Here is a 27,624-nt window from a genome sequence, read left to right as displayed (position 1 = left end):
GCGTTTCTAAAACGATGCGTTTAGACAAGTCTCCACTTTTGAAACCACTTCGACAGCCTCCGTTTTAATCAACGTTTTTTAACGGTTCAGTGTGGACGATTGGCGAAAACGTATCAAGAAATACGCGGTTTTAAACGAAAACGTATTAGTGTGAACAGGCTTGTTTTGCAAAATGGCGGCAACGGCCGGTACTATCGCGGCTTCCATTGAAGCATGCACACAATATAGCAATACCGTCCGAAAAAGACCTGGGAACCCAAACCCGTCTTTCGATATTTCTAGTGTGGACAGTGGAAACGGTGTGAGAACGCTAGCGTGGATGAAGGTCTTGTATTCCGTTTACGAGACACTAAAAACGAAGGTTTTCGAAATGGCACCGGTGTGGACGGGGTCTTTTTGGTTTGTTATTTAAACAAAAGACAGACAAATTCCCACATTTATTATTAATGTGCTTGGAATAAAGTTACAACAAAATGAACGACGCAGTTACAGCCAGTCTAAGTGGCGCATGACCAGTATTTCCGGGATTGAAATGAACATTCGAATTCCTCTTTGTAATATCGGCATTTGAATGGAATCTTGAAGATTTCTCTGGAAATCTTTCCAGAAAAGACGCATTACCGGAAAAAAAATTCAAACTGCTTGAGAAACAATTGTTATTTTTGAAATACTTAATTCTGTAATGTATTAAGGAAAAATTCATAGCTCTATAAATCGTCAATAAACTAGGGAAATTTCTACGAGAACTCTGAAATCTCGCTGCGATGTTTTTAAAATTCCTCCAAATTTCCAAAAATACTGGCACGCGTGAGGTAGATTGACTGTAATTTTATTTGAAATTCTAAATCTCATAAATCTTACAGCCACAGTTTTTCTAGCGTCAGATAAACCAACGCAGACGTTTTTGTGGGTTTCTGTTCGTACTAACATTATATTTATCTACATTTTTTTGAATTTGATTCTTATTCGGATTCAAGTTGCGCGCACCGTCTCTTTATTTCAGCACAGAGCTCTCCCCGCTTTACGTGTTCCTGAAAATTTGCAAAAAAAAAAAAAAAAAAATGAACAAAATCAAACTATGAAATGTCGTGCCGCGGAGCACAGGTTATACAACTGAGAAATCTGGGCCTAGTTGTTCAAAGCCCGATTAAGTCAATCCTGGGTTAACGTGAACTTCGATGTCGAGTTTAGTTACTAAGTAATAAAGATCCTTCCAAAAGATTTTTGTTCCTCAATATTGACTTAGACTTTACTTTACCATTAACTTAAAATTAGCTTTAAAAACATTTTTTTTAAAAATTATAATGAACGCGATAAAAGCCTCGGTCATTTTTTTAATCGGGGACTGGCGTTAATCGGCTTTCGAACAACCGGACTCAGAGAATTAACTCTGAAGTGTAGATTTAAAGTGCTGGGCCCCGTTGTTCGAAAGCCGATTAACACTAATCCACGATTAAACGTTAACCGAGGTTTTCATCTCACTCGTTAAAAAATGTTTTTAAAAGCTAATTTTAAGCTTATGACAAAGAAAACACTAAGTCAAAACTGAGGGACAAAAATCTTTTTGAAGAATCTTTGTTGGTCAGTGATTAAACTCGAATCAAAGTTCACGTAATCCAAGATTAGCTTAATCAAGCTTTGAACAACTCGGCCCTGGAAGGAAAAACCACGTAATTTCCTACTAAGCATTACCCTAGTGTGGAAATGTGGTCCACATGAGGTGAAGAAGGAACGTTTTCCCTCGGTGGGATTTGAACCCTCGATCTCGGGATTTTGATCACCGATACCCTACTGGTTGAGCTACAGGGCCAGACGAGAGGAGATCATGGGTAATTTAGATGATAATGACAGCCTCAAACGCGGGGAAGAAAAATTGGTGAGGAATTTTTTTTTCTTTTTTTCGATTTTCATACAACACGAAGATTTGATCAAGCAAATAAAACAAATCTGTCATATACACTCCACTAAACACACGTACCTCTTTCCTCGTGGTCATGTCTCTGAGTGTTACAACTCCTTGTTGAAGTTCACTCTCTCCGATCACCGCGCAGAACGGTACTCCATTCTCTTCACAAAACTGAAACTGATTAAGCATCTTTGGATTCTTTTTGTAGAGTAATTCAGTCTGGCGTGAAAAGGAAATCAGGAAAAAAAACGGGGAACTGAATTTACAACCGTAATATTACTTTCTCTGAAAATCGCGCTTTCTAAACTTATCACTAATAAGTTAGGGGCCGAGTCTTTTTGCACCTTTTAGCCCTAACAGTGATCAGCATCAGATTTCTCCTTGTAATATCAATCCTTTGTCAACTCCTGAGGTCATGAGAATTAAGGATATGATCACCCAAGATGAATTTTCTCGATATTTTACTAACTTCTCCCTAGCACTTTTATAAGAAAATTATGGGGACAAGATAGGAGAATTTCTTCTGTGAATAAGGGGATGAAAGGGTTTATTCTCCTTACAACACTGCACGGACTGAAAGAAAGCAGAACCATTCTTGTCTGGGGATGGAGACCGCCAACTTGTCGACTGCTTAAGGAACCACGTCTTTATATTTCAAGCATTACTCACCTTGATGCCTGCTTGCCAAAGCTCGGAGGCGAGTTTCATTCGCTCTTCTAAGAGATTTTTCTGGCCAGAGGCCACTAACACTTGTGTCTTTGTAGTTCGTACTTTACCATTTGCCTGCAACACACACACAACCAAGCTCAAGAATTAACAAATATTACTACACACGTCATTTGTTTCTTTGTGAATGTCGCTTAAAAAATTTCATATATCATCGCTGTTATACGAACTTTACAAAACTATAAACTAGTAATAACCAAATATTAGGGAGTGCGTTTGATAATCTCGATCCTAGGCTCTCTCTCCTTTGCCAAGTTGGTGATCATGTCATCCGCTCCTGCAAAATATGCGGGGGATGCCAGATACAAGTCCCAAAATCCATGGATTGATTCTTTGATTGTCCCATCCAATCTCGACTCTTATCTGTATTAGGCGTACGTTCGTTCCACCTCGAACGCAATTATACAAAAGTGGGATGTCTTCAGCCTTGATTTAGATTCGTGTAGCGCAAATGGAATTCTAAAATTAACTCCGGATTTTTTGACAACTATCTACCTGTTAAATTTCTATTTAGTTAATTTTTGGGGTATGGGAGGGTGGGGTGTTGCGTTTTCCTAAGGACATGAAAAAAAAATAACCACAACAACAACAACAACAAAAAACAAGGAATGGGGCTTGATGAGGGTGCAGTGAGAGTCTTGTTACAACACTGGACATCCAAAGGAAAGGACAGAGATGAGTCGTTCAAAGCACGATTAAGCTAATTGATTCGAGTTTAATAACTAATAAATAAAGATTCTTCCAAAAGATTTTTGTTCCTCGGCCTTGACTAAGGCTTTTCTTTACCATTAGTTAATAATGACAATTAACTTTTAAAAGCATTTTAAATGAGCGAGATGACAGCGTTGCTTAATTGTTAATCGGGGATTAGCATTAATCGGCTTTCGAACGACCGGGCCCTGGGTTTTAGTAAGTAGAGATTTTAGGACTGGTTCAATGTACCTGAGCCTTAGCCTCAAGAATGGAGAATATTCTTTCAATTCCAATGCTTACTCCTACACAAGGAACCTAAAACAAGAAAATATATGATTTAGTGACTGTGGTTACTTGATGCAGTGTCCAAAGAAGAACTGTGCAACAAATGATTGACGTTTTTCTTGCCTTTCTTCCTCTGGGGTCGAACATTCCAACAAGGTTGTCATAGCGACCACCACCTGCCACGGACCCAACTCCCACAGGCTCACCTGAGAAGACAAAATAAATAAAAAATAAATAAACTTTATTTACCCTCGGCAGTGTTTATAGCATAAGTGCTAAACTTCACAAAGAAATAATTGAAACGATGCCACGAAACAAAAATAATAATAATAATAATAATAATAATAATAATAATAATAATAATAAATAGGAATTGCAGTGGAGATCTGCAGAATGGCTCTAAAAGTGTTATTGTGAAGGAAGGAAAACAGGGCCCAGTTGTTCAAAGCCCGATTATGTTAATCCTGGGTTAACATGAAGTTTGATTCGAGTTTAATTACTTATCGATAAGCATTTTCGTCAGTTTTGAGTTAAACTTTTCTTTACCTTTATCCAATAAACAGCTTTTATGAGCGAAATGAAAACCTGGGTTAACTTTCAATCGGGTATTAGCGTTAATTTGCTTTCGAACAACGGGGCCCAGGAGAACAGGAAGGAAAATCCCTTGGAGTTGACATTTCAAAATTTGAGGGGTTTGAACATAAAACAGCTTGAAACACTAGGCTACAGTTTACCTTGATATATAAGATTTTAGTGCCTGAGATTTGGGGGGTCGCATTCTGAATTACATGCAACAATCTTCAAAAGTGCTTTAGTCTGTTGCGCATTAAAAAGACTGACAGTGGTTTCATTTGTGCTTCTGCATTTTGATGTCCAATCTCCTTTCAGGTGAATTGCAAAGGACATTTGAACCTTAATTACATGTATGTTACACAATGTATAAGCACAACATTCTACCTTTCTCTGTTTTTCCTAGATCAGGCTGTTCTCCTGTTAATATTGCTTCATATATTACTCCAGTGTAATAATCCAGCCCTCTGGCCAGACTAAGGTCAAATGATACCTAAAACAAAAATGTATACTATTCATTCTCTCACCGCTGCTTAATAAGTATATGGCATAAAAATGGCAACATTAAACAACAAAGACTGTGACCCATTCTCGTGTAAATGAGCAGACATGTGTATAATATACCGGCAACTCAATTCTATAACCAGAATGCTGGAAATCGTCTTTCTCGGCCTCTTGATTTGAACAGCCGCTTCATTAGCCATGGCTATCTAAAGTATCACTGACAGCTGGTTAAAACTACCATGCAGTAAACATATTTGAACGCTGGCTTGCTATTTATGACTTAACGGTATAATCAACCAGCCAAGGGCCCTAATGTTCTACAAGAGAAAACAGCAACGTAAACTGCAAATTAAATTGAATGCCCTTATGGACTAACCTTATCCTTGATATCAAACAATTCAACATATCGAAGCAGCAGTTTCATGTCATCTAATGCAGCCTTTGCACTTTTGTTTTTGCTTAGTGCCTCATCTGCTGTGAGACTTTCCACTAGATCCATTCCTCCTCTAAGCTTCACATATTCTCCTATCTTGTCTGCCACACTTGGTTCCAGCCCCTTCTCTCCCACCATTTCTGATTTGACATCTTCCCAAGGAAGCTGTGTACAAGGTAATAACAAGTACAATGTACATTAATTGCTTATTACGCAGGAGAGCCTGAGTGCAGACCCTGTCTACAATTCGGCTTGGTATCTTTTTTTCTTTGTGGTAGCTACAAATCGACACATTAATTTATTCATTAAACTCTGCTCTCTCCTAGAAGGGATCTATTGTTCTGATTGTCTTCAACAAAAATGGCCCAATCAAAATCTATTATCGGCACGCATATCACGAGGGAGGGGGCCTCTCATCCCTACCTGTGTTACGTCAAATCACCATTTGTAATCTTACACTTTTATTGAAATTACATAACCAGAATAGTAAACGTGAGTCGCACCATGTCTGTGGTCAATACCTTATCGTAATGAAATTTCCGGTATAACGATAACTAGCGTAACACAAGGGAATACGGAAACAACATCACGCTATCTTTGTGACTCAAACTATTCCATTAGCTAGGATAGTTTTAAAAATTTGTGAAGCATACAATATGAAATAAATGAGGCCAAATTAAAATAAAACAGTTTTGATGGTTATTTGGTTATTAGCCCCATGGTAAAAATAAAACAGTTTTCAGTGGTTTTAAGACCATTGGTTCAAATAAAAAAGTTTTGGGTGGATATTACCTCCGTGGTTACAATAAAACAGTTTTCGGTGGTTATTACCCTTGTGGTTAACATAAACCAGTTTTTAATGGTTATTAGCACGGTGGTTAAATTAAAACAGTTTTTGATGGTTATTAGCGTCGTGGTTAAAATAAAACAGTGTTTGGTTGTTATAAGCCCTGTGGTTAACAAAAAAACAGTTTTTGGTGGTTATAAGACCCGTGGTTAAAAAAAAACAGTTTTTGGTGGTTATTAGCCCTGTGGTTAAAATAAAACAGTTTTTGGTGGTTATTACCCCTGTGGTTAACATAAAACAGTTTTTGGTGGTTATCACCCCTGTGGTTAACATAAAACAGTTTTTGGTGGTTATTACCCCCCGTGGTCAAAATAAAACAGTTTTTGGTGGTTATTAGAACCGTGGTTAAAATAAAACAGTTTTTGGTGGTTATTACATCCGTAGTTTCTAAAAAAAAAACACCAGTTTTTGGTGGTTATTAGCCACAAGGTTAAAATAAAACAGTTTTTGATGGTTATTACCCCCGTGGTTAAAATAAAACAGTTTTTGGTGGTTATTACCCCCATGGTTAAAATACAACAGTTTTTGATGGTTATTAGCCCCGTGGTTAAAATAAAACAGACTTTTGGTGGTTATTAGTCCCGTTGTTACAATAAAAACATTTTTAGCGATTATTACCCCTATGGTTAAAATAAAACAGTTTTTGGTTGTTATTACCCCCGTGGTTAAATAAAAAACAATTTTTGGTGGTTATTATCCGCGTGGTTAAAATATAACAGTTTTTGGTGGTTATTAACCCCTGTGGTTAAAATAAAACAGTTTTAGGTGGTTATTATCCCTGTGGTTAAAATAAAACAGTTTTAGGTGGTTATTACCCCAGTGGTTAAAATATAAAAGCTTTTGGTGGTTATTAACCCCCGTGGTTAAAATAAAACAGTTGTAGGTGATTATTACCCCTGTGGTTAAAATAAAACACTTTTTGGTGGTTATTACCCTCGTCGCTAACACAAAACAGTTTTTGGTTGTTATTACCCCTGTGGTTAAAATAAGACAGTTTTAGGTGGTTATTACCCCAGTGGTTAAAATAAAAGAGTTTTAGGTGGTTATTACCCCCATAGTTAAAATAAAACAGTTTTTGGTGGTTATTACCCGCGTGGTTGAAATAAAACAGTTTTTGGTGGTTATTAACCTCGTGGTTAAAAAAAAAAGTTTTTGGTGGTTATTACCCACGTGGTTAAAATAAAACAGTTTTTGGTAGTTATTACCCCGGTGGTTAAAATAAAACAGTTTTTCGTGGTTATTACCCGGGTGGTTAAAATATAACAGTTTGTGGTGGTTATGACCCTAGTGGTTAAAATAAAACAGTTTTAGGTGGTTATAACCCCTGTGGTTAAAATAAAACAGTTTTAGGTGGTTATTACCCCTGTGGTTAAAATAAAACACTTTTTGGTGGTTATTACCCCCGTGGCTAACACAAAACAGTTTTTGGTCGTTATTACCCCCGTTGTTAAAATCAAAGAATTTTAGGTGGTTATTACCCCCGTGGTTAAAATAAAAGACTTTTAGGTGGTTATTACCCCCATGGTTAAAATAAAAACAGTTTTTGGTGGTTATCACCCCTGTGGTTAACATAAAACAGTTTTTGGTGGTTATTACCCCCGTGGTCAAAATAAAACAGTTTTTCGTGGTTATTACCCGGGTGGTTAAAATATAACAGTTTGTGGTGGTTATGACCCTAGTGGTTAAAATAAAACAGTTTTAGGTGGTTATAACCCCTGTGGTTAAAATAAAACAGTTTTAGGTGGTTATTACCCCAGTGGTTAAAATAAAACAGTTTTTGGTGGTTATTAACCCCCGTGGTTAAAATAAAACAGTTTTAGGTGGTTATTACCCCTGTGGTTAAAATAAAACACTTTTTGGTGGTTATTACCCCCGTGGCTAACACAAAACAGTTTTTGGTCGTTATTACCCCCGTTGTTAAAATCAAAGAATTTTAGGTGGTTATTACCCCCGTGGTTAAAATAAAAGACTTTTAGGTGGTTATTACCCCCATGGTTAAAATAAAAACAGTTTTTGGTGGTTATCACCCCTGTGGTTAACATAAAACAGTTTTTGGTGGTTATTACCCCCGTGGTCAAAATAAAACAGTTTTTCGTGGTTATTACCCGGGTGGTTAAAATATAACAGTTTGTGGTGGTTATGACCCTAGTGGTTAAAATAAAACAGTTTTTGGTGGTTATTAACCCCCGTGGTTAAAATAAAACAGTTTTAGGTGGTTATTATCCCTGTGGTTAAAATAAAACACTTTTTGGTGGTTATTACCCCCGTGGCTAACACAAAACAGTTTTTGGTCGTTATTACCCCCGTTGTTAAAATCAAAGAATTTTAGGTGGTTATTACCCCCGTGGTTAAAATAAAAGAGTTTTAGGTGGTTATTACCCCCATGGTTAAAATAAAAACAGTTTTTGGTGGTTATCACCCCTGTGGTTAACATAAAACAGTTTTTGGTGGTTATTACCCCCGTGGTCAAAATAAAACAGTTTTTCGTGGTTATTACCCGGGTGGTTAAAATATAACAGTTTGTGGTGGTTATGACCCTAGTGGTTAAAATAAAACAGTTTTAGGTGGTTATAACCCCTGTGGTTAAAATAAAACAGTTTTAGGTGGTTATTACCCCAGTGGTTAAAATAAAACAGTTTTTGGTGGTTATTAACCCCCATGGTTAAAATAAAACAGTTTTTGGTCGTTATTACCCCCGTTGTTAAAATCAAAGAATTTTAGGTGGTTATTACCCCCGTGGTTAAAATAAAAGACTTTTAGGTGGTTATTACCCCCATGGTTAAAATAAAAACAGTTTTTGGTGGTTATCATCCCTGTGGTTAACATAAAACAGTTTTTGGTGGTTATTACCCCCGTGGTCAAAATAAAACAGTTTTTCATGGTTATTACCCGGGTGGTTAAAATATAACAGTTTGTGGTGGTTATGACCCTAGTGGTTAAAATAAAACAGTTTTTGGTGGTTATTAACCCCCGTGGTTAAAATAAAACAGTTTTAGGTGGTTATTACCCCTGTGGTTAAAATAAAACACTTTTTGGTGGTTATTACCCCCGTGGCTAACACAAAACAGTTTTTGGTCGTTATTACCCCCGTTGTTAAAATCAAAGAATTTTAGGTGGTTATTACCCCCGTGGTTAAAATAAAAGACTTTTAGGTGGTTATTACCCCCATGGTTAAAATAAAAACAGTTTTTGGTGGTTATCACCCCTGTGGTTAACATAAAACAGTTTTTGGTGGTTATTACCCCCGTGGTCAAAATAAAACAGTTTTTCGTGGTTATTACCCGGGTGGTTAAAATATAACAGTTTGTGGTGGTTATGACCCTAGTGGTTAAAATAAAACAGTTTTAGGTGGTTATAACCCCTGTGGTTAAAATAAAACAGTTTTAGGTGGTTATTACCCCAGTGGTTAAAATATAACAGTTTTTGGTGGTTATTAACCCCCGTGGTTAAAATGAAACAGTTTTAGGTGGTTATTACCCCTGTGGTTAAAATAAAACACTTTTTGGTGGTTATTACCCCCGTGGCTAACACAAAACAGTTTTTGGTCGTTATTACCCCCGTTGTTAAAATCAAAGAATTTTAGGTGGTTATTACCCCCGTGGTTAAAATAAAAGACTTTTAGGTGGTTATTACCCCCATGGTTAAAATAAAAACAGTTTTTGGTGGTTATCATCCCTGTGGTTAACATAAAACAGTTTTTGGTGGTTATTACCCCCGTGGTCAAAATAAAACAGTTTTTCGTGGTTATTACCCGGGTGGTTAAAATATAACAGTTTGTGGTGGTTATGACCCTAGTGGTTAAAATAAAACAGTTTTTGGTGGTTATTAACCCCCGTGGTTAAAATAAAACAGTTTTAGGTGGTTATTACCCCTGTGGTTAAAATAAAACACTTTTTGGTGGTTATTACCCCCGTGGCTAACACAAAACAGTTTTTGGTCGTTATTACCCCCGTTGTTAAAATCAAAGAATTTTAGGTGGTTATTACCCCCGTGGTTAAAATAAAAGACTTTTAGGTGGTTATTACCCCCATGGTTAAAATAAAAACAGTTTTTGGTGGTTATCACCCCTGTGGTTAACATAAAACAGTTTTTGGTGGTTATTACCCCCGTGGTCAAAATAAAACAGTTTTTCGTGGTTATTACCCGGGTGGTTAAAATATAACAGTTTGTGGTGGTTATGACCCTAGTGGTTAAAATAAAACAGTTTTAGGTGGTTATAACCCCTGTGGTTAAAATAAAACAGTTTTAGGTGGTTATTACCCCAGTGGTTAAAATATAACAGTTTTTGGTGGTTATTAACCCCCGTGGTTAAAATGAAACAGTTTTAGGTGGTTATTACCCCTGTGGTTAAAATAAAACACTTTTTGGTGGTTATTACCCCCGTGGCTAACACAAAACAGTTTTTGGTCGTTATTACCCCCGTTGTTAAAATCAAAGAATTTTAGGTGGTTATTACCCCCGTGGTTAAAATAAAAGACTTTTAGGTGGTTATTACCCCCATGGTTAAAATAAAAACAGTTTTTGGTGGTTATCACCCCTGTGGTTAACATAAAACAGTTTTTGGTGGTTATTACCCCCGTGGTCAAAATAAAACAGTTTTTCGTGGTTATTACCCGGGTGGTTAAAATATAACAGTTTGTGGTGGTTATGACCCTAGTGGTTAAAATAAAACAGTTTTAGGTGGTTATAACCCCTGTGGTTAAAATAAAACAGTTTTAGGTGGTTATTACCCCAGTGGTTAAAATATAACAGTTTTTGGTGGTTATTAACCCCCGTGGTTAAAATGAAACAGTTTTAGGTGGTTATTACCCCTGTGGTTAAAATAAAACACTTTTTGGTGGTTATTACCCCCGTGGCTAACACAAAACAGTTTTTGGTCGTTATTACCCCCGTTGTTAAAATCAAAGAATTTTAGGTGGTTATTACCCCCGTGGTTAAAATAAAAGACTTTTAGGTGGTTATTACCCCCATGGTTAAAATAAAAACAGTTTTTGGTGGTTATCATCCCTGTGGTTAACATAAAACAGTTTTTGGTGGTTATTACCCCCGTGGTCAAAATAAAACAGTTTTTCGTGGTTATTACCCGGGTGGTTAAAATATAACAGTTTGTGGTGGTTATGACCCTAGTGGTTAAAATAAAACAGTTTTTGGTGGTTATTAACCCCCGTGGTTAAAATAAAACAGTTTTAGGTGGTTATTACCCCTGTGGTTAAAATAAAACACTTTTTGGTGGTTATTACCCCCGTGGCTAACACAAAACAGTTTTTGGTCGTTATTACCCCCGTTGTTAAAATCAAAGAATTTTAGGTGGTTATTACCCCCGTGGTTAAAATAAAAGAGTTTTAGGTGGTTATTACCCCCATGGTTAAAATAAAAACAGTTTTTGGTGGTTATCACCCCTGTGGTTAACATAAAACAGTTTTTGGTGGTTATTACCCCCGTGGTCAAAATAAAACAGTTTTTCGTGGTTATTACCCGGGTGGTTAAAATATAACAGTTTGTGGTGGTTATGACCCTAGTGGTTAAAATAAAACAGTTTTAGGTGGTTATAACCCCTGTGGTTAAAATAAAACAGTTTTAGGTGGTTATTACCCCAGTGGTTAAAATAAAACAGTTTTTGGTGGTTATTAACCCCCGTGGTTAAAATAAAACAGTTTTAGGTGGTTATTACCCCTGTGGTTAAAATAAAACACTTTTTGGTGGTTATTACCCCCGTGGCTAACACAAAACAGTTTTTGGTCGTTATTACCCCCGTTGTTAAAATCAAAGAATTTTAGGTGGTTATTACCCCCGTGGTTAAAATAAAAGACTTTTAGGTGGTTATTACCCCCATGGTTAAAATAAAAACAGTTTTTGGTGGTTATCACCCCTGTGGTTAACATAAAACAGTTTTTGGTGGTTATTACCCCCGTGGTCAAAATAAAACAGTTTTTCATGGTTATTACCCGGGTGGTTAAAATATAACAGTTTGTGGTGGTTATGACCCTAGTGGTTAAAATAAAACAGTTTTTGGTGGTTATTAACCCCCGTGGTTAAAATAAAACAGTTTTAGGTGGTTATTACCCCTGTGGTTAAAATAAAACACTTTTTGGTGGTTATTACCCCCGTGGCTAACACAAAACAGTTTTTGGTCGTTATTACCCCCGTTGTTAAAATCAAAGAATTTTAGGTGGTTATTACCCCCGTGGTTAAAATAAAAGACTTTTAGGTGGTTATTACCCCCATGGTTAAAATAAAAACAGTTTTTGGTGGTTATCACCCCTGTGGTTAACATAAAACAGTTTTTGGTGGTTATTACCCCCGTGGTCAAAATAAAACAGTTTTTCGTGGTTATTACCCGGGTGGTTAAAATATAACAGTTTGTGGTGGTTATGACCCTAGTGGTTAAAATAAAACAGTTTTAGGTGGTTATAACCCCTGTGGTTAAAATAAAACAGTTTTAGGTGGTTATTACCCCAGTGGTTAAAATATAACAGTTTTTGGTGGTTATTAACCCCCGTGGTTAAAATAAAACAGTTTTAGGTGGTTATTACCCCTGTGGTTAAAATAAAACACTTTTTGGTGGTTATTACCCCCGTGGCTAACACAAAACAGTTTTTGGTCGTTATTACCCCCGTTGTTAAAATCAAAGAATTTTAGGTGGTTATTACCCCCGTGGTTAAAATAAAAGACTTTTAGGTGGTTATTACCCCCATGGTTAAAATAAAAACAGTTTTTGGTGGTTATCACCCCTGTGGTTAACATAAAACAGTTTTTGGTGGTTATTACCCCCGTGGTCAAAATAAAACAGTTTTTCATGGTTATTACCCGGGTGGTTAAAATATAACAGTTTGTGGTGGTTATGACCCTAGTGGTTAAAATAAAACAGTTTTTGGTGGTTATTAACCCCCGTGGTTAAAATAAAACAGTTTTAGGTGGTTATTACCCCTGTGGTTAAAATAAAACACTTTTTGGTGGTTATTACCCCCGTGGCTAACACAAAACAGTTTTTGGTCGTTATTACCCCCGTTGTTAAAATCAAAGAATTTTAGGTGGTTATTACCCCCGTGGTTAAAATAAAAGACTTTTAGGTGGTTATTACCCCCATGGTTAAAATAAAAACAGTTTTTGGTGGTTATCACCCCTGTGGTTAACATAAAACAGTTTTTGGTGGTTATTACCCCCGTGGTCAAAATAAAACAGTTTTTCGTGGTTATTACCCGGGTGGTTAAAATATAACAGTTTGTGGTGGTTATGACCCTAGTGGTTAAAATAAAACAGTTTTAGGTGGTTATAACCCCTGTGGTTAAAATAAAACAGTTTTAGGTGGTTATTACCCCAGTGGTTAAAATATAACAGTTTTTGGTGGTTATTAACCCCCGTGGTTAAAATAAAACAGTTTTAGGTGGTTATTACCCCTGTGGTTAAAATAAAACACTTTTTGGTGGTTATTACCCCCGTGGCTAACACAAAACAGTTTTTGGTCGTTATTACCCCCGTTGTTAAAATCAAAGAATTTTAGGTGGTTATTACCCCCGTGGTTAAAATAAAAGACTTTTAGGTGGTTATTACCCCCATGGTTAAAATAAAAACAGTTTTTGGTGGTTATCACCCCTGTGGTTAACATAAAACAGTTTTTGGTTGTTATTACCCCCGTGGTCAAAATAAAACAGTTTTTCGTGGTTATTACCCGGGTGGTTAAAATATAACAGTTTGTGGTGGTTATGACCCTAGTGGTTAAAATAAAACAGTTTTAGGTGGTTATAACCCCTGTGGTTAAAATAAAACAGTTTTAGGTGGTTATTACCCTAGTGGTTAAAATATAACAGTTTTTGGTGGTTATTAACCCCCGTGGTTAAAATAAAACAGTTTTAGGTGGTTATTACCCCTGTGGTTAAAATAAAACACTTTTTGGTGGTTATTACCCCCGTGGCTAACACAAAACAGTTTTTGGTCGTTATTACCCCCGTTGTTAAAATCAAAGAATTTTAGGTGGTTATTACCCCCGTGGTTAAAATAAAAGACTTTTAGGTGGTTATTACCCCCATGGTTAAAATAAAAACAGTTTTTGGTGGTTATCATCCCTGTGGTTAACATAAAACAGTTTTTGGTGGTTATTACCCCCGTGGTCAAAATAAAACAGTTTTTCGTGGTTATTACCCGGGTGGTTAAAATATAACAGTTTGTGGTGGTTATGACCCTAGTGGTTAAAATAAAACAGTTTTAGGTGGTTATAACCCCTGTGGTTAAAATAAAACAGTTTTAGGTGGTTATTACCCCAGTGGTTAAAATATAACAGTTTTTGGTGGTTATTAACCCCCGTGGTTAAAATAAAACAGTTTTAGGTGGTTATTACCCCTGTGGTTAAAATAAAACACTTTTTGGTGGTTATTACCCCCGTGGCTAACACAAAACAGTTTTTGGTCGTTATTACCCCCGTTGTTAAAATCAAAGAATTTTAGGTGGTTATTACCCCCGTGGTTAAAATAAAAGACTTTTAGGTGGTTATTACCCCCATGGTTAAAATAAAAACAGTTTTTGGTGGTTATCACCCCTGTGGTTAACATAAAACAGTTTTTGGTGGTTATTACCCCCGTGGTCAAAATAAAACAGTTTTTCATGGTTATTACCCGGGTGGTTAAAATATAACAGTTTGTGGTGGTTATGACCCTAGTGGTTAAAATAAAACAGTTTTTGGTGGTTATTAACCCCCGTGGTTAAAATAAAACAGTTTTAGGTGGTTATTACCCCTGTGGTTAAAATAAAACACTTTTTGGTGGTTATTACCCCCGTGGCTAACACAAAACAGTTTTTGGTCGTTATTACCCCCGTTGTTAAAATCAAAGAATTTTAGGTGGTTATTACCCCCGTGGTTAAAATAAAAGACTTTTAGGTGGTTATTACCCCCATGGTTAAAATAAAAACAGTTTTTGGTGGTTATCACCCCTGTGGTTAACATAAAACAGTTTTTGGTGGTTATTACCCCCGTGGTCAAAATAAAACAGTTTTTCGTGGTTATTACCCGGGTGGTTAAAATATAACAGTTTGTGGTGGTTATGACCCTAGTGGTTAAAATAAAACAGTTTTAGGTGGTTATAACCCCTGTGGTTAAAATAAAACAGTTTTAGGTGGTTATTACCCCAGTGGTTAAAATATAACAGTTTTTGGTGGTTATTAACCCCCGTGGTTAAAATAAAACAGTTTTAGGTGGTTATTACCCCTGTGGTTAAAATAAAACACTTTTTGGTGGTTATTACCCCCGTGGCTAACACAAAACAGTTTTTGGTCGTTATTACCCCCGTTGTTAAAATCAAAGAATTTTAGGTGGTTATTAACCCCGTGGTTAAAATAAAAGACTTTTAGGTGGTTATTACCCCCATGGTTAAAATAAAAACAGTTTTTGGTGGTTATCACCCCTGTGGTTAACATAAAACAGTTTTTGGTGGTTATTACCCCCGTGGTCAAAATAAAACAGTTTTTCGTGGTTATTACCCGGGTGGTTAAAATATAACAGTTTGTGGTGGTTATGACCCTAGTGGTTAAAATAAAACAGTTTTAGGTGGTTATAACCCCTGTGGTTAAAATAAAACAGTTTTAGGTGGTTATTACCCTAGTGGTTAAAATATAACAGTTTTTGGTGGTTATTAACCCCCGTGGTTAAAATAAAACAGTTTTAGGTGGTTATTACCCCTGTGGTTAAAATAAAACACTTTTTGGTGGTTATTACCCCCGTGGCTAACACAAAACAGTTTTTGGTCGTTATTACCCCCGTTGTTAAAATCAAAGAATTTTAGGTGGTTATTACCCCCGTGGTTAAAATAAAAGACTTTTAGGTGGTTATTACCCCCATGGTTAAAATAAAAACAGTTTTTGGTGGTTATCACCCCTGTGGTTAACATAAAACAGTTTTTGGTGGTTATTACCCCCGTGGTCAAAATAAAACAGTTTTTCGTGGTTATTACCCGGGTGGTTAAAATATAACAGTTTGTGGTGGTTATGACCCTAGTGGTTAAAATAAAACAGTTTTAGGTGGTTATTACCCCAGTGGTTAAAATATAACAGTTTTTGGTGGTTATTAACCCCCGTGGTTAAAATAAAACAGTTTTAGGTGGTTATTACCCCTGTGGTTAAAATAAAACACTTTTTGGTGGTTATTACCCCCGTGGCTAACACAAAACAGTTTTTGGTCGTTATTACCCCCGTTGTTAAAATCAAAGAATTTTAGGTGGTTATTACCCCCGTGGTTAAAATAAAAGAGTTTTAGGTGGTTATTACCCCCATGGTTAAAATAAAACAGTTTTTGGTGGTTATTACCCGCGTGGTTGAAATAAAACAGTTTTTGGTGGTTATTAACCCCGTGGTTAAAAAAAAAAAGGTTTTGGTGGTTATTACCCACATGGTTAAAATAAAACAGTTTTGGTTGTTATTACCCCCGTGGTTAAAATAAAACAGTTTTTCCTGGTTATTACCCGGGTGGTTAAAATATAACAGTTTTTGGTGGTTATGACCCTAGTGGTTAAAATAAAACAGATTTTGGTGGTTATTACCCCGGTGGTTAAAATAAAACAGTTTTTGGTGGTAATTAGCCCAGTGGTTAAAATAAAATAGTTTTTTTGTCGTTATTAGCCACGTGGTTAAAATAAAACAGTTTTTGGTGGTTATTAGAACCGTGATTAAAATAAAAAAGTTTTTGGTGGTTATTACCGACATTGTAAAAATAAAAAGGTTTTTGGTGGTTATTACCCCCGTGGTTAAAATAAAACAGTTTTTGGTGGTTATTAGAACCATGATTAAAATAAAAAAGTTTTTGGTGGTTATTACCGACATTGTAAAAAATAAAAAGGTTTTTGGTGGTTATTACCCCTGTGGTTAAAATAAAACAGTTTTTAGTGGTTATTACCCCCGTGGTTAAAATAAAAGAGCTTTTGGTGGTTATTACCCCCGTGGTTAAAATTAAACAGTTTTTGGTGGTTATTAGAACCGTGGTTAAAATAAAAAAGTTTTTTGGCGGTTATTACCCCGGTGGTTAAAAAAAAAAAAACAGTTTCTAGTGATTATTACCCCAGTGGTTAAAATAAAACAGTTTTTGGTGGTTATTAACCCCGTGGTTAAAAAAAAAAAGGTTTTGGTGGTTATTACCCACATGGTTAAAATAAAACAGTTTTGGTTGTTATTACCCCCGTGGTTAAAATAAAACAGTTTTTCCTGGTTATTACCCGGGTGGTTAAAATATAACAGTTTTTGGTGGTTATGACCCTAGTGGTTAAAATAAAACAGATTTTGGTGGTTATTACCCCGGTGGTTAAAATAAAACAGTTTTTGGTGGTAATTAGCCCAGTGGTTAAAATAAAATAGTTTTTTTGTCGTTATTAGCCACGTGGTTAAAATAAAACAGTTTTTGGTGGTTATTAGAACCGTGATTAAAATAAAAAAGTTTTTGGTGGTTATTACCGACATTGTAAAAATAAAAAGGTTTTTGGTGGTTATTACCCCCGTGGTTAAAATAAAACAGTTTTTGGTGGTTATTAGAACCGTGATTAAAATAAAAAAGTTTTTGGTGGTTATTACCGACATTGTAAAAAATAAAAAGGTTTTTGGTGGTTATTACCCCTGTGGTTAAAATAAAACAGTTTTTAGTGGTTATTAGAACCGTGGTTAAAATAAAAAAGTTTTTTGGCGGTTATTACCCCGGTGGTTAAAAAAAAAAAAACAGTTTCTAGTGATTATTACCCCAGTGGTTAAAATAAAACAGTTTTCGGTGGTTATTACCACAGTAATAAAAATAAGACAGTTTTTGGTGGTTATTGCACCCGTGGTTGAAATAAAACAGCTTTTGGTTAAACCCATGGTTAAAATAAAACAGTTTTTAATGGTTATTACTAACATGGTTAAATTAAAAAAGTTTTTGGTGGTTATAAATCTCGTGGTTAAAATAAAACAGTTTTTGGTGGTGATTAGAACCGTGGTTAAAATAAAAAAAAATTTAGTGGTTATTACCCCCGGGGTTAAAATAAAACCATTTTTGGTCGTAATTACCCCCGAAGTTAAAGTAAAAGAGTTTTTGGAGGTCAATTGACCAGTGGTTAAAATAAAGCAGTTTTCGGTGGTTATTACCCCCGTGGTTTAAATAAAACAGTTTTTGGTGGTTATTACCCCATTAATTAAATAAAACAGTTTTTGGTGGTTATTACACCCGTGGTTAAAATAAAACAGCTTTTGGTTAAACCCATAGTTAAAACGTGGTTAAAGTAAAAAAGTTTTTGGTGGTCATATAAATCTCGTGGTTAAAATAAACTAGTAGTAATCAAAGATTATAGAGTGCGTTCGACAGCCCTAAGTTGTGCGATTGTACAGCCTGCTGCGTGACTTTTTTTAGGTAGCTCTTTCGTTCTTTTATATCTGTACGTATTGTGTAACTACCAAGGTGAAATATTTGCAATAAACGAAGCTGAGTTTAAAATTTCAGCGGCTGCGTTGTTGAACTTAAAAATAATAGAAAGTATTTTCGGTCCGCCTGTTGCGTGACACCATCGAACTTTAAAATAATGCACATCATTTTTGGTAAAACGCTTTCAATCTTTGAGAAAAACGAAACTTACAGGCCAGCGTACTATTTTGGTCTTCTACTCAAAAGGTATTTTACAAAAATGCCGCGAAACTTACCCGACTGTAAAGCCGTAAAAATGTCGAACTGAAGCGAGCCAATTTGCATACAGTTTTGAAAGACAAATTCTCAGGGCCAAGGTTATCCAGAGAGCGGATAACTCTATCCAGTGGATAAAATGTTCTCCAATCAATAGATTTTATCCGCTGGATAAAATAATCCGCTCTTGGAACAACCGGGGCCTGATGTCAGTTTCTGATGCGTGTATATTTCAGATATTTTTGTATTTCGATTTTTAATACTAATGTAATACGTGACTCGCAAAACCTCGCGAACCTAGGGCTGGGTGAAAAGCCCCCTTTACTCGTATTGTAAAAGGTTTCTGAACATAGCAACGATTTTGATGACGATGGTCTTTTCGTAGTTCCACAGGCTAGTTTGCGGTTGAAATCTATTTCTGACAGGACGAAATGTACAACGGGCGTGCAGCGCTGTCGTGTTCGATGAATTTATTTCCCACGGAAAATTATTTTACTGCGGCCACAAAACGTGTTAGTTCTTCAATGCAATCTTTCACAAAAAAGATTTCTGGAAGAAAGGGAAAATATTCTGCAGAGATACTGTATTTCCATCCAGTGAATATTGATGAACATTGCAGTTGAAATGTGATCCGGTAAAACTTTCCCGATATATGCAAATTTGCTCGGATAAACTGCGTCTGTCTTCCAACCTGTCGCTGCCTATTTTTTCCCTGTTGCCAGGCAACATTACGTTGTGATGTCATCCGCCCCTGCAAAAAAATCTGCGGGGGATGCCAGATGTGCGTCCCAAGATCCATCCATCGACGACAAAAAAATCTCGATTCAAAGCCGTAACCAAGATTAGAATGGCGTTCTGCGAACGCAAAAAGTTTTTGGTGGTTTTTAGCCCCTTTCTTAACATAAAACAATTTTTGGTGGTTATTACCCCAGTGGTTAAAATAAAACAGTTTTTAGTGGTTATTACCCTGTGATTAAAATAAAACAGTTTTTGATGGTTATTACCTCCATGGTTAAAATAAAACAGATTTTGGTGGTTATTACCCCCAGAGTCAAAATGAAACAGTTTTCGGTGGTTATTACCCCCGTGGTTAAAATAGGGGGTGGTTAAAATAAAACAGTTTTTGATGGTTATTAGCCCGATGGTTAAAATAAAAAAGTTTTGGTGGTTATTAGCATTGTGGTTAAGCATCCTACGAAAATGCCATTAGGGGTATCTTGACTTCTCTTCTACATGTACATGTGCAATATTGGTGATTACATGACTCTACCTTGTCAAGTTTATCCACAGCAGAACAAATGGATCTAAATTTATCCTCAGGTACTCCACACACAGCAAACATGCCATCCAGCAACTGCCTGTGATTAACCTTAAAACAAATATCAAAAACGTTTTCTACATGTACATCAAGCATGCATTTACAACTGTACATCAGCCTGTAGGTCTGTAAGGTTGACAATGTCAATAAAGTTCCATTGAATTCTTGTGCGGCAGACAAATGGCATTCAGTGCGTGAGAATGAAAGTTCTTACCTTTATTGTAAAATCTCCAAGTTTTAAATCTGTTAGTATTTCAGACACAATCTTTACACACTCTGCATCAGGGATCATGGCATCATATTGTCCAGCAATGTCAATGTCCTGAAGACAACAAAAAAAAAATGTTATTACATACGTTGTAGTAATAAAAAATTCTGTTCAACTACGTACTGAGGTATATGTCCAGGATTGAACGCGGTTAATATGAAATTTACAAAACTAACAAAATTTTATTCGAGTGTTACGAAAACGATAGTTTGGAAGGCCCTCAATAGTGTAATGGGAAAAGAGACTCATGCAGAAGATTTAAGTATTATAGATCAAGCTATTCCATTTAATGTTGAATAAAAGCCTCACACTTGCATAATTTAATTTTATAAAGGTGGCATGAGTACTGTCAGTAGTTCATTCACTGTCTTTCTTTCATTGCAAAGAATGCTTCCAACTTCCCTTCACCAAGCAGTAAACAGACTACACTGTACCTAGGATGTCTGTTACATCAACGTATGAACCTACATGTAGTAACTGATAAGTAATTATTTGGCATTTTTTCAATGTCCATGTCGATAGTGATATTGCAATGTCATCATCCAAGACTTTTCTGTGATGTTATCAGCTAAACCCCAAAAAATTAATATTCTTAATGCTCCACATGTCAAATATTCAGTGGGAGAGGCAAGGAGGGGAGGTGGGAAACCGAAAATTTGCAATATAACAACATTTTACAACACAAAACATTATTGCACCACCAGGAGCTTTCTAGGAAAGAATGGGAACTGGCAGTACAATGGGTAAGAAATGGCAGATGGGGTTTCAAGAACTCCTATCCCACCCACTCTACCCTTTGCCTTCAAAAGGCACGTCCCAAATTACTGTTAGTAATACATCTGTTGCTGAAAAAAAAATTGGAGAAGTTATAGGGTGCACTGGTCAACAATATGGTCTTGCAAAAAATGTGATCCTTTCAGTCTTGGAATTTTTTTTTTTTTTTTTTTTAACTGTCTTGGAGACTTGATTTCTTTTGCAAAGCTAAGAATGTCTTGGCTCATGGAAATGAATGTTTGTCTTGTCTGGCAAAGTCTCAAATAGCTCATTCCCCTCCCCCAGTTACATGTATTTCCCAAGAGACTGTTATAAGAAGAAGTTCATTACTGGTACTTACACACTGGTAAAATTCTCTGTACCTCCCTCTTGTCATTGCTGGGTTATCTCGTCGATATACCTTAGCGATATGATACCTTTTAATTTTGTCAATCTTATTCAGGGCAACATATCTTGCAAATGGTACCTTGAGAACACACTGTCAAAGAATTTAATGGGAACTTTTTGATCAACAGTAAACAATCACAAATTCAAGATTACACCAGGGATTTGCAGGGTACACCACTTAAGTATCACTAGTAAATTGAAGAGCAGAGAGCAAAACCATCCTTGGTTGAATTTTTAGGTTATTTCTTATTATTATTTTAAACAGACCCGACCTTAAGGAGGGTGCCTGCTATTGTTACTGCGCATACGTTCTGCGCATCTTGTGATTCTTGGGGTTCCTATGGGTGGTGGCTACTAATACAGGGATATTTTTTCACGGTTTAAAACTGTTTGGGGAAAGCAGAACTTAGCAAGCACTTTTGGTATCAAAAAAGGAAACTGGGGGTAACCGTGCATTTTTCAGAGATAATAAAGCTTCAATTTGGAAAAAAACGCTATACATTGCTTTGTATTTTACTGCTTTTTAGAATAACTGTTGCTTAATTCTCTAAAAACTGCGTGGTTACTCCCAATTTTCTTGTTGGATTTCCATAGCCCTTGCTAAGATCTGCTTTTCCCGCATAATCATAAACCGCGCGAAAATACTTTGGTATTACTAGGCACCGTCCTTAAATAATGTATGCCACATGCAGAAAATGAAGCAAATCTTACATGTACATGTATAATGATTAAAGACAAGAAGTCTGCATGGGACAGTTATGCTCAGAACCCTTCAATTTACTTCCATGCCTCCTTGAAAATAGGTATCTAATTAGAGTCTGTGGATAGCTGCGAGAAAGCCATTAGTGAAGGCCACAAGAAAACTTGAGTTTGCTTCTGGGAGCATGAAATTTATACTCTTCAACAATGATTAGTGGAACTGACGTTGGAGAGCCTTTGCATCCCAAAGTACGCGTTGTGTTTTTAAAACAATTTCTAGTGGATTCAAATACATGTAGAATTCTCAATCAGATCATAAAGGATACTGTTAAGTCATATCTAAGGGATAACAACTCTCCTCCTTGATCAGCAAGGTCATAAATTAGTTTGGAATCTTCACCATATTTCCCTGTTAATGTTTCCTAACAAAACAACAAAACAAAAATACAGCATCAATCAGATGTGTAATGAGCAATGAGTATTTGAAAACTTGATTGCTTTAAACATTACAGATGACCACATCCAAACAAACTTGTAAACATCTTATTTAAAAGACCCTTTAAGTTTGAAATCCCTCTGGAATGCCTTGTGTAATACAATCCAAGCCAATTATGCCTGTGTACCAACCTGAAACAAACCCTTTGTGAGAGATTAATCAGTTTCTCTCAAGTAATTTGCTTGTAATTATTTTATTCCAAAATTGATGTTTCAGTGATTCCCGTAAGACAAAATTTGCGTCCCTTACCCTTATGATTTTTGTATCTTGCAAGTTGAGAAACTTGTCTCGCAAGAAACGAGGCAAGAGGTGGTAACGTACTTTTGGGTGATACTGTACATGTACATGTATTTCTCATAAATGTGCTTATCACATTATTGATTAATTAATTAACCATGTAACCAACCAGAAACCAAGCCAGATAACTGGATCTGGGCTGGCGAAGGAGTCTGTCCCCCAGGAAAACTAGGGTTAATATTTGGTCCTGTGGTGAGCCAGACATTACAAAATGGTGTGGGCAATTTCTTACCATCAACCCACAAACATCTGGCAAAAATATACAAGACCACTCTTACAACAAAGCTGAGCTACCTTGACTGAACAAACAACAATAAAATATTATCCTTAATAACATGCTCTAACTGCAGAACTACATTTAAGACACTTACAGTGTACTTCCTTCTTGGAGAATTATTTGTTTTCCACAAGAAAGGAGCCAGTTATACAATACCTACATGTAATAACAGGCCCAATAATATTGATTCTGACAGGCCTGAACATCCGATGTTAGCAATTATTTTATCTGACAATAAGTCTTCTGCAACTGGCCGTAGGAGTCGAATACGTGTTAAAGTTGGTTTATTTACTGCACCTTCATCTCAAACACTGGAGTGTCAATCTGTTCAGCACCATGTCTTTCAAAGCAGCCAATGATGGCCTTAAAGGCTCTCTCTCTGACAGCCATCTGCTTTGGTTCATAGTCCCGAGTTCCCTACAAGAAATTAAATGGGAATAAAAATTACTATGTGAAGACAATAAATGCCAAAACATCTATTGATACAAGCAGCTTTGGAGTACATGTACAGTAGTTTTGATAAAAATGTTTTGAAAAATACTTCAGACGCTGAGAGTACAGTGTACAATGCTAACTTGACTAATTAGGTCGTACATTAACAAAATAATACTGTAACAATAAATTATAATTATTTACAAATTGCACATGTCTGAAAGTCTGATACAGAGTTTATCAAAGGTATTAAGGCCATATAACTCTGCAGTATAACTTTCATTTCCACTCTCCCAAACATCATTAGCAACAGAATCCTAAATATTACCAAGGACACCATTGTCAGACAACACATAAGTTTGGGATTGAGTACAAGAATTCCATTGTATGTTACAAAATGATTTCTAATTGTATTCAAATACTGACAGTATTATAGTGAAGTCCCCTTCTCAGATGTAGCTTATGTTTCAATAGTCATGATCAGCCTCAGGTGAATTAACTTAAGACTTATCGCTGTATGTCACATTTAAAGTCACTGACAACAATAATAATTAGTAGCACTGGCAAAACAATGGCCCAAAGACTGAAGTAATGGCGCCTGGATGGAAACTTTATTAACTTTAGTCTTAGTAAGAGCCAGAACTTAATGGATTAATTTACATGTACATGTGTACATGTCGTGATGACCAAGACCACACATTGTTTACAAATAAAATATCCAGCAGAAGCATGAATCTTGACAAACACTGTATCATTTTCCAAGGCAATAAAAGAGACAACTAATTTAAAACATACAGAACAGTAAGTCGTGAACAAAACAATAAAAGAGAGGTCTGTAGTCTGTTTCAGTAGTAAACTTCAATCACCATCTCTCACCATCTCCCTGCCAAAGTTCCTACTCACTGAGTACAATACAGGGCATCTGTCTTGTACTACTTAATAAACACAATTATCTGGTTCAAATTAAAAAAAGACCTCAGTTACAATAAGGTTCAATCTGTAACAGAGAGGTGAAGAAAAGCAAGGACAAGACAGGAAAATTAGAATAAAATGCAGGTCAGATCAGAGACATGATCAACATTATCATCTTCAATAATAACCTTTGGTGTTTTGAGGACAAACTTCTGGCTTCCCTGATCATCTCCAAGCTTCTTCTTAAGTTCAATTAATTTTGCTGTTTCCTCCTTTACCTGGACAAAGATACAGAAAATGATAATTAACTACACCATTACAATTACCTTTTTTCTATTACTATATTAGCATTAGTTAAGTGTAAATGACACAAATTTTTGTTATTTGCTTGATCAAAATTAATGTTAATGTTGTTCTCGTATGAAAATCGAAAAAGAAAATTTCTTATCAATTTTTTTCTCCATGTTTGAGGCATACAAAAGCGTCAAACTTCACTCCTGGTTGGGTACAATACTGCGCAAAATGGGACACTGGGGATGGTAAGGCTGTGACGTCAATACAGGAAAGCTTAATCTTGTGGTTTCTCTATCTCAGTTGTTTCATTCCGAGCATTCAACAATCCCATTCATCTTTTCGTCTACAAAGTTTTCTCCCTCTGCACAAGAAAAACAACTGAGGAATAGAGAAATTATTGCATACTGATACATGACGTACATACAGCAGGAGATGCTGTTATTAATAGACAGTATTATATTATTATATTGATTTTGTAACCAATGTACACTGTATTAGGGAATCAATTAGGGCAACTCAGCCAAGTTTACTAACATGCACTGGTGTCATAGTGTTCTTGAGTGTACCTTTCAATAACATTTAATTTAAACCACTTTGTTTTTCTTTCACCGACAACCACTTTGGTTATTGCCATAAACGGAATGATTATTTTACACAGAAGCAGTCTAAAATGCCACTTTTTGTTGAGTGTTATTATAAGGTGCAAGAGCACTGTACAGTTCTTCTACCAGAAAACTACAAATACATGTACAATGTAAATAAGATCAAAAGTTATTACCAATCATTGACACTTGCAAAAGTTTGTCTCATAAAGAAATTAAAAGGCAGTAACACGAACCTTGAACTTGATGAACATTCTGATACTGTTTTTGGCAAATATAACAACTTTACTCTTCTAGTATGTACACTGAATGCATGTAATTGAAATTTGTATTTCTTTCTTTCTTTCTTTTTTGGTGGGGGTGGGGGGGGGGGGGGAAGGTTTACTGGTGATACTGTGCTCTGTTCAGGAACACCTCATTTGGATGTACATAGAATATCCAGCTGCCACTGACCTGGTTTTCCAGACAGTGTGCACAGGAAAGTGAGGCAGCTCGCAGCAATTTAGGAACACTTAAAATATTCCTAAGTGATTTAAAGGACATCATAATGTCTGGAAACAGAAATCAAATATCACTACAGCTGTAGCAAGTGTGCTCTAATATGGTAAAATCCATAAGGCATCACATAACAACTACATGTATATACCCCCCACCCCCTCCCCCCCAAAAAACCAAGATATTTAAAAAATTGCATATACAGGTACTTAAGTCCTGTCATGTTTTAAGTCCCTGACAAAAACAATATAAGATATGTCAAAAGTTCACAAGGGCACCAAAGAACATCAATGATAATATCATTAGTCAGTGTCAATTGAATGATATTACTATTAATGAGGGAACAAAAACGTTTTTCATAATTTTATAAGGCACATGGAAAACCATTATACACATGGATGCTTGCTAACTGTGTTCCTCAGATGATACTTTCTTGCAACAGGCTACTGGGAAAGTGTCGCTAAAATATGAAGCCGCTTTTTCATGGTTGGGCTGACTGAAATGGGGCCACCCTTAAACATTTTGATGGTGACTAGAATGATGTCACATGACTGCCTCACTGGAAAATTTATGGGTCTTTTACTTCTAACAAAGGTGTCCATTGATTTTAAATGTAGGAAGGCCTATTGTTACATTGTAAACACTGTAATATTGACCAAAGCCTCATCAATATCTTATAAACAAGTTTGGTCAACCATTTTGAATAGCATGTTTGGTTTTATCAATAGAGTGGATCAGGCACAGTCATGTAATTTGACCACCATAAAGAGATTCATTAGTGCTGATGTTTTAAGCATATTAGCCCTTTGTCAGAGCACCATTTGCTCTGAAGAAGTGCTAACTCTATGTTAGCACTCAAATCTCTTTATGTACGCCACATAATATCTTAGTTATCAGGTCCGTTGATAAAACCAAACTTTTGTTTCCACTCCCCAAAGACAAAGCACCAGTTTCTGTAGAAACTAAAATAAGCCCCCTTATCAATTTTGAAATAGTTTTAATTAGTTTTTCTCTCCCATTTTCACCTTATAGTACTGTGCCCAATGCCAGTCCCTAATTAAGGTTCTTACCAGTAAGCCATTGCTTATGAAAAGCTTATACAAAACTGTACGAAAAAAGTAGCAGAAAAATCTTGACTGACTGCAAAACTAAGTAAAAGCTTGCAACTAGTTATAGTGGTATGCCAAAGACATATGACATCTTTATAATCACGGAGTTTTATAGACATGTAAAATATATATTTCCCTATGCTCTTTCAAGATTTAGGTCTGTCTTAACACTAGAAATTTTCCATTTGTACCAGAGAAAGATGATGCAATCATGACATTCAATTTCAAACTATACTCTCTTTCTTTTTTCACATTTCGTATTCTGGAATCCAAAGTTGAAATAAAGTTTGTATGTAAGTCCTATGTAAGTTCATGTATGCACCTTGAAATTCGAATTGAAATAACGTTTGTTTGTCAGTCTTATATGTAAGCTTATGTATGTACTGCAGGCCGCAGGCTACCACGTGTTCAAACGTTTTTACTCGGATTCCGGCAACATAACCCTTTCTTGAGGTTAATGTATGAAAAATAGCTACAGCTTTACCTTGTTTTTAACTTCATCTGTCTGTTTTTCTAGCTTTAACTGCCTGATTATCTCTCCTTGTTTTCTTATTTCTTGTTGAACCTCGGCCCTCGCTGGACCTTCCTTGGACGCCATGTTGGATTCTTACCGGTACGATTTGTGTCCCCATACATGGAGTAATCGTCTTGAATCGAATCCGAATTTTGCCGAAATGT

General features: G+C 36.1%; 2 protein-coding genes across 3 annotated transcripts in view; both read right to left on the bottom strand.

Moving 5' to 3' along the window:
• LOC146451455 (uncharacterized) overlaps window positions 1–27,624 on the bottom strand; it is a 299,471-nt gene that overhangs the window by 243,210 nt on the left and 28,637 nt on the right. The gene's annotated exons all lie outside the window — the stretch shown is intronic.
• Window positions 425–27,575, bottom strand: LOC146451457 (histidine--tRNA ligase, cytoplasmic-like). Of its 2 annotated transcripts, XM_085098847.1 has the most exons (15): window positions 27,431–27,569; window positions 25,796–25,893; window positions 24,635–24,724; window positions 23,400–23,519; window positions 22,359–22,454; window positions 21,287–21,412; window positions 20,119–20,226; window positions 19,857–19,955; window positions 5,061–5,282; window positions 4,568–4,673; window positions 3,734–3,816; window positions 3,575–3,640; window positions 2,576–2,689; window positions 1,979–2,125; window positions 425–1,031 (listed from the first exon to the last, which is right to left on the bottom strand). In XM_085098847.1, the coding sequence occupies exons 2-15, from the start codon at window positions 25,886–25,888 to the stop codon at window positions 963–965; spliced, it is 1,539 nt and encodes a 512-aa protein (XP_084954973.1). In that variant the 5' UTR covers window positions 25,889–25,893; window positions 27,431–27,569; the 3' UTR covers window positions 425–962. The 2 variants fall into 2 exon arrangements, with proteins under 2 accessions (XP_084954973.1, XP_084954972.1); XM_085098846.1 differs by lacking the exon at window positions 25,796–25,893 and having other exon boundaries at window positions 27,431–27,575.

The sequence above is a fragment of the Pavona decussata genome, unplaced genomic scaffold (assembly GCF_977016875.1).
Source record: "Pavona decussata unplaced genomic scaffold, jaPavDecu1.1 SCAFFOLD_386, whole genome shotgun sequence".
Classification (NCBI taxonomy): Eukaryota; Metazoa; Cnidaria; class Anthozoa; order Scleractinia; family Agariciidae; genus Pavona; species Pavona decussata.
Note: the sequence above shows the minus strand (reverse complement) of the source record. Positions and strands in the feature narration are given on the sequence as shown.

Bases quoted from the DNA above. Each gene is read 5' to 3' on its own strand.
- LOC146451457 (XM_085098846.1), bottom strand. From the start codon at position 27,544: ATGGCGTCCAAGGAAGGTCCAGCGAGGGCCGAGGTTCAACAAGAAATA. The intron at 24,725-27,430 runs GTAAAGCTGTAG...ATCTTTGTCCAG, and splicing joins CAGATGAAGTTAAAAACAAG to GTAAAGGAGGAAACAGCAAA. The intron at 23,520-24,634 runs GTTATTATTGAA...AATTTCTTGTAG, and splicing joins TTGTCCTCAAAACACCAAAG to GGAACTCGGGACTATGAACC.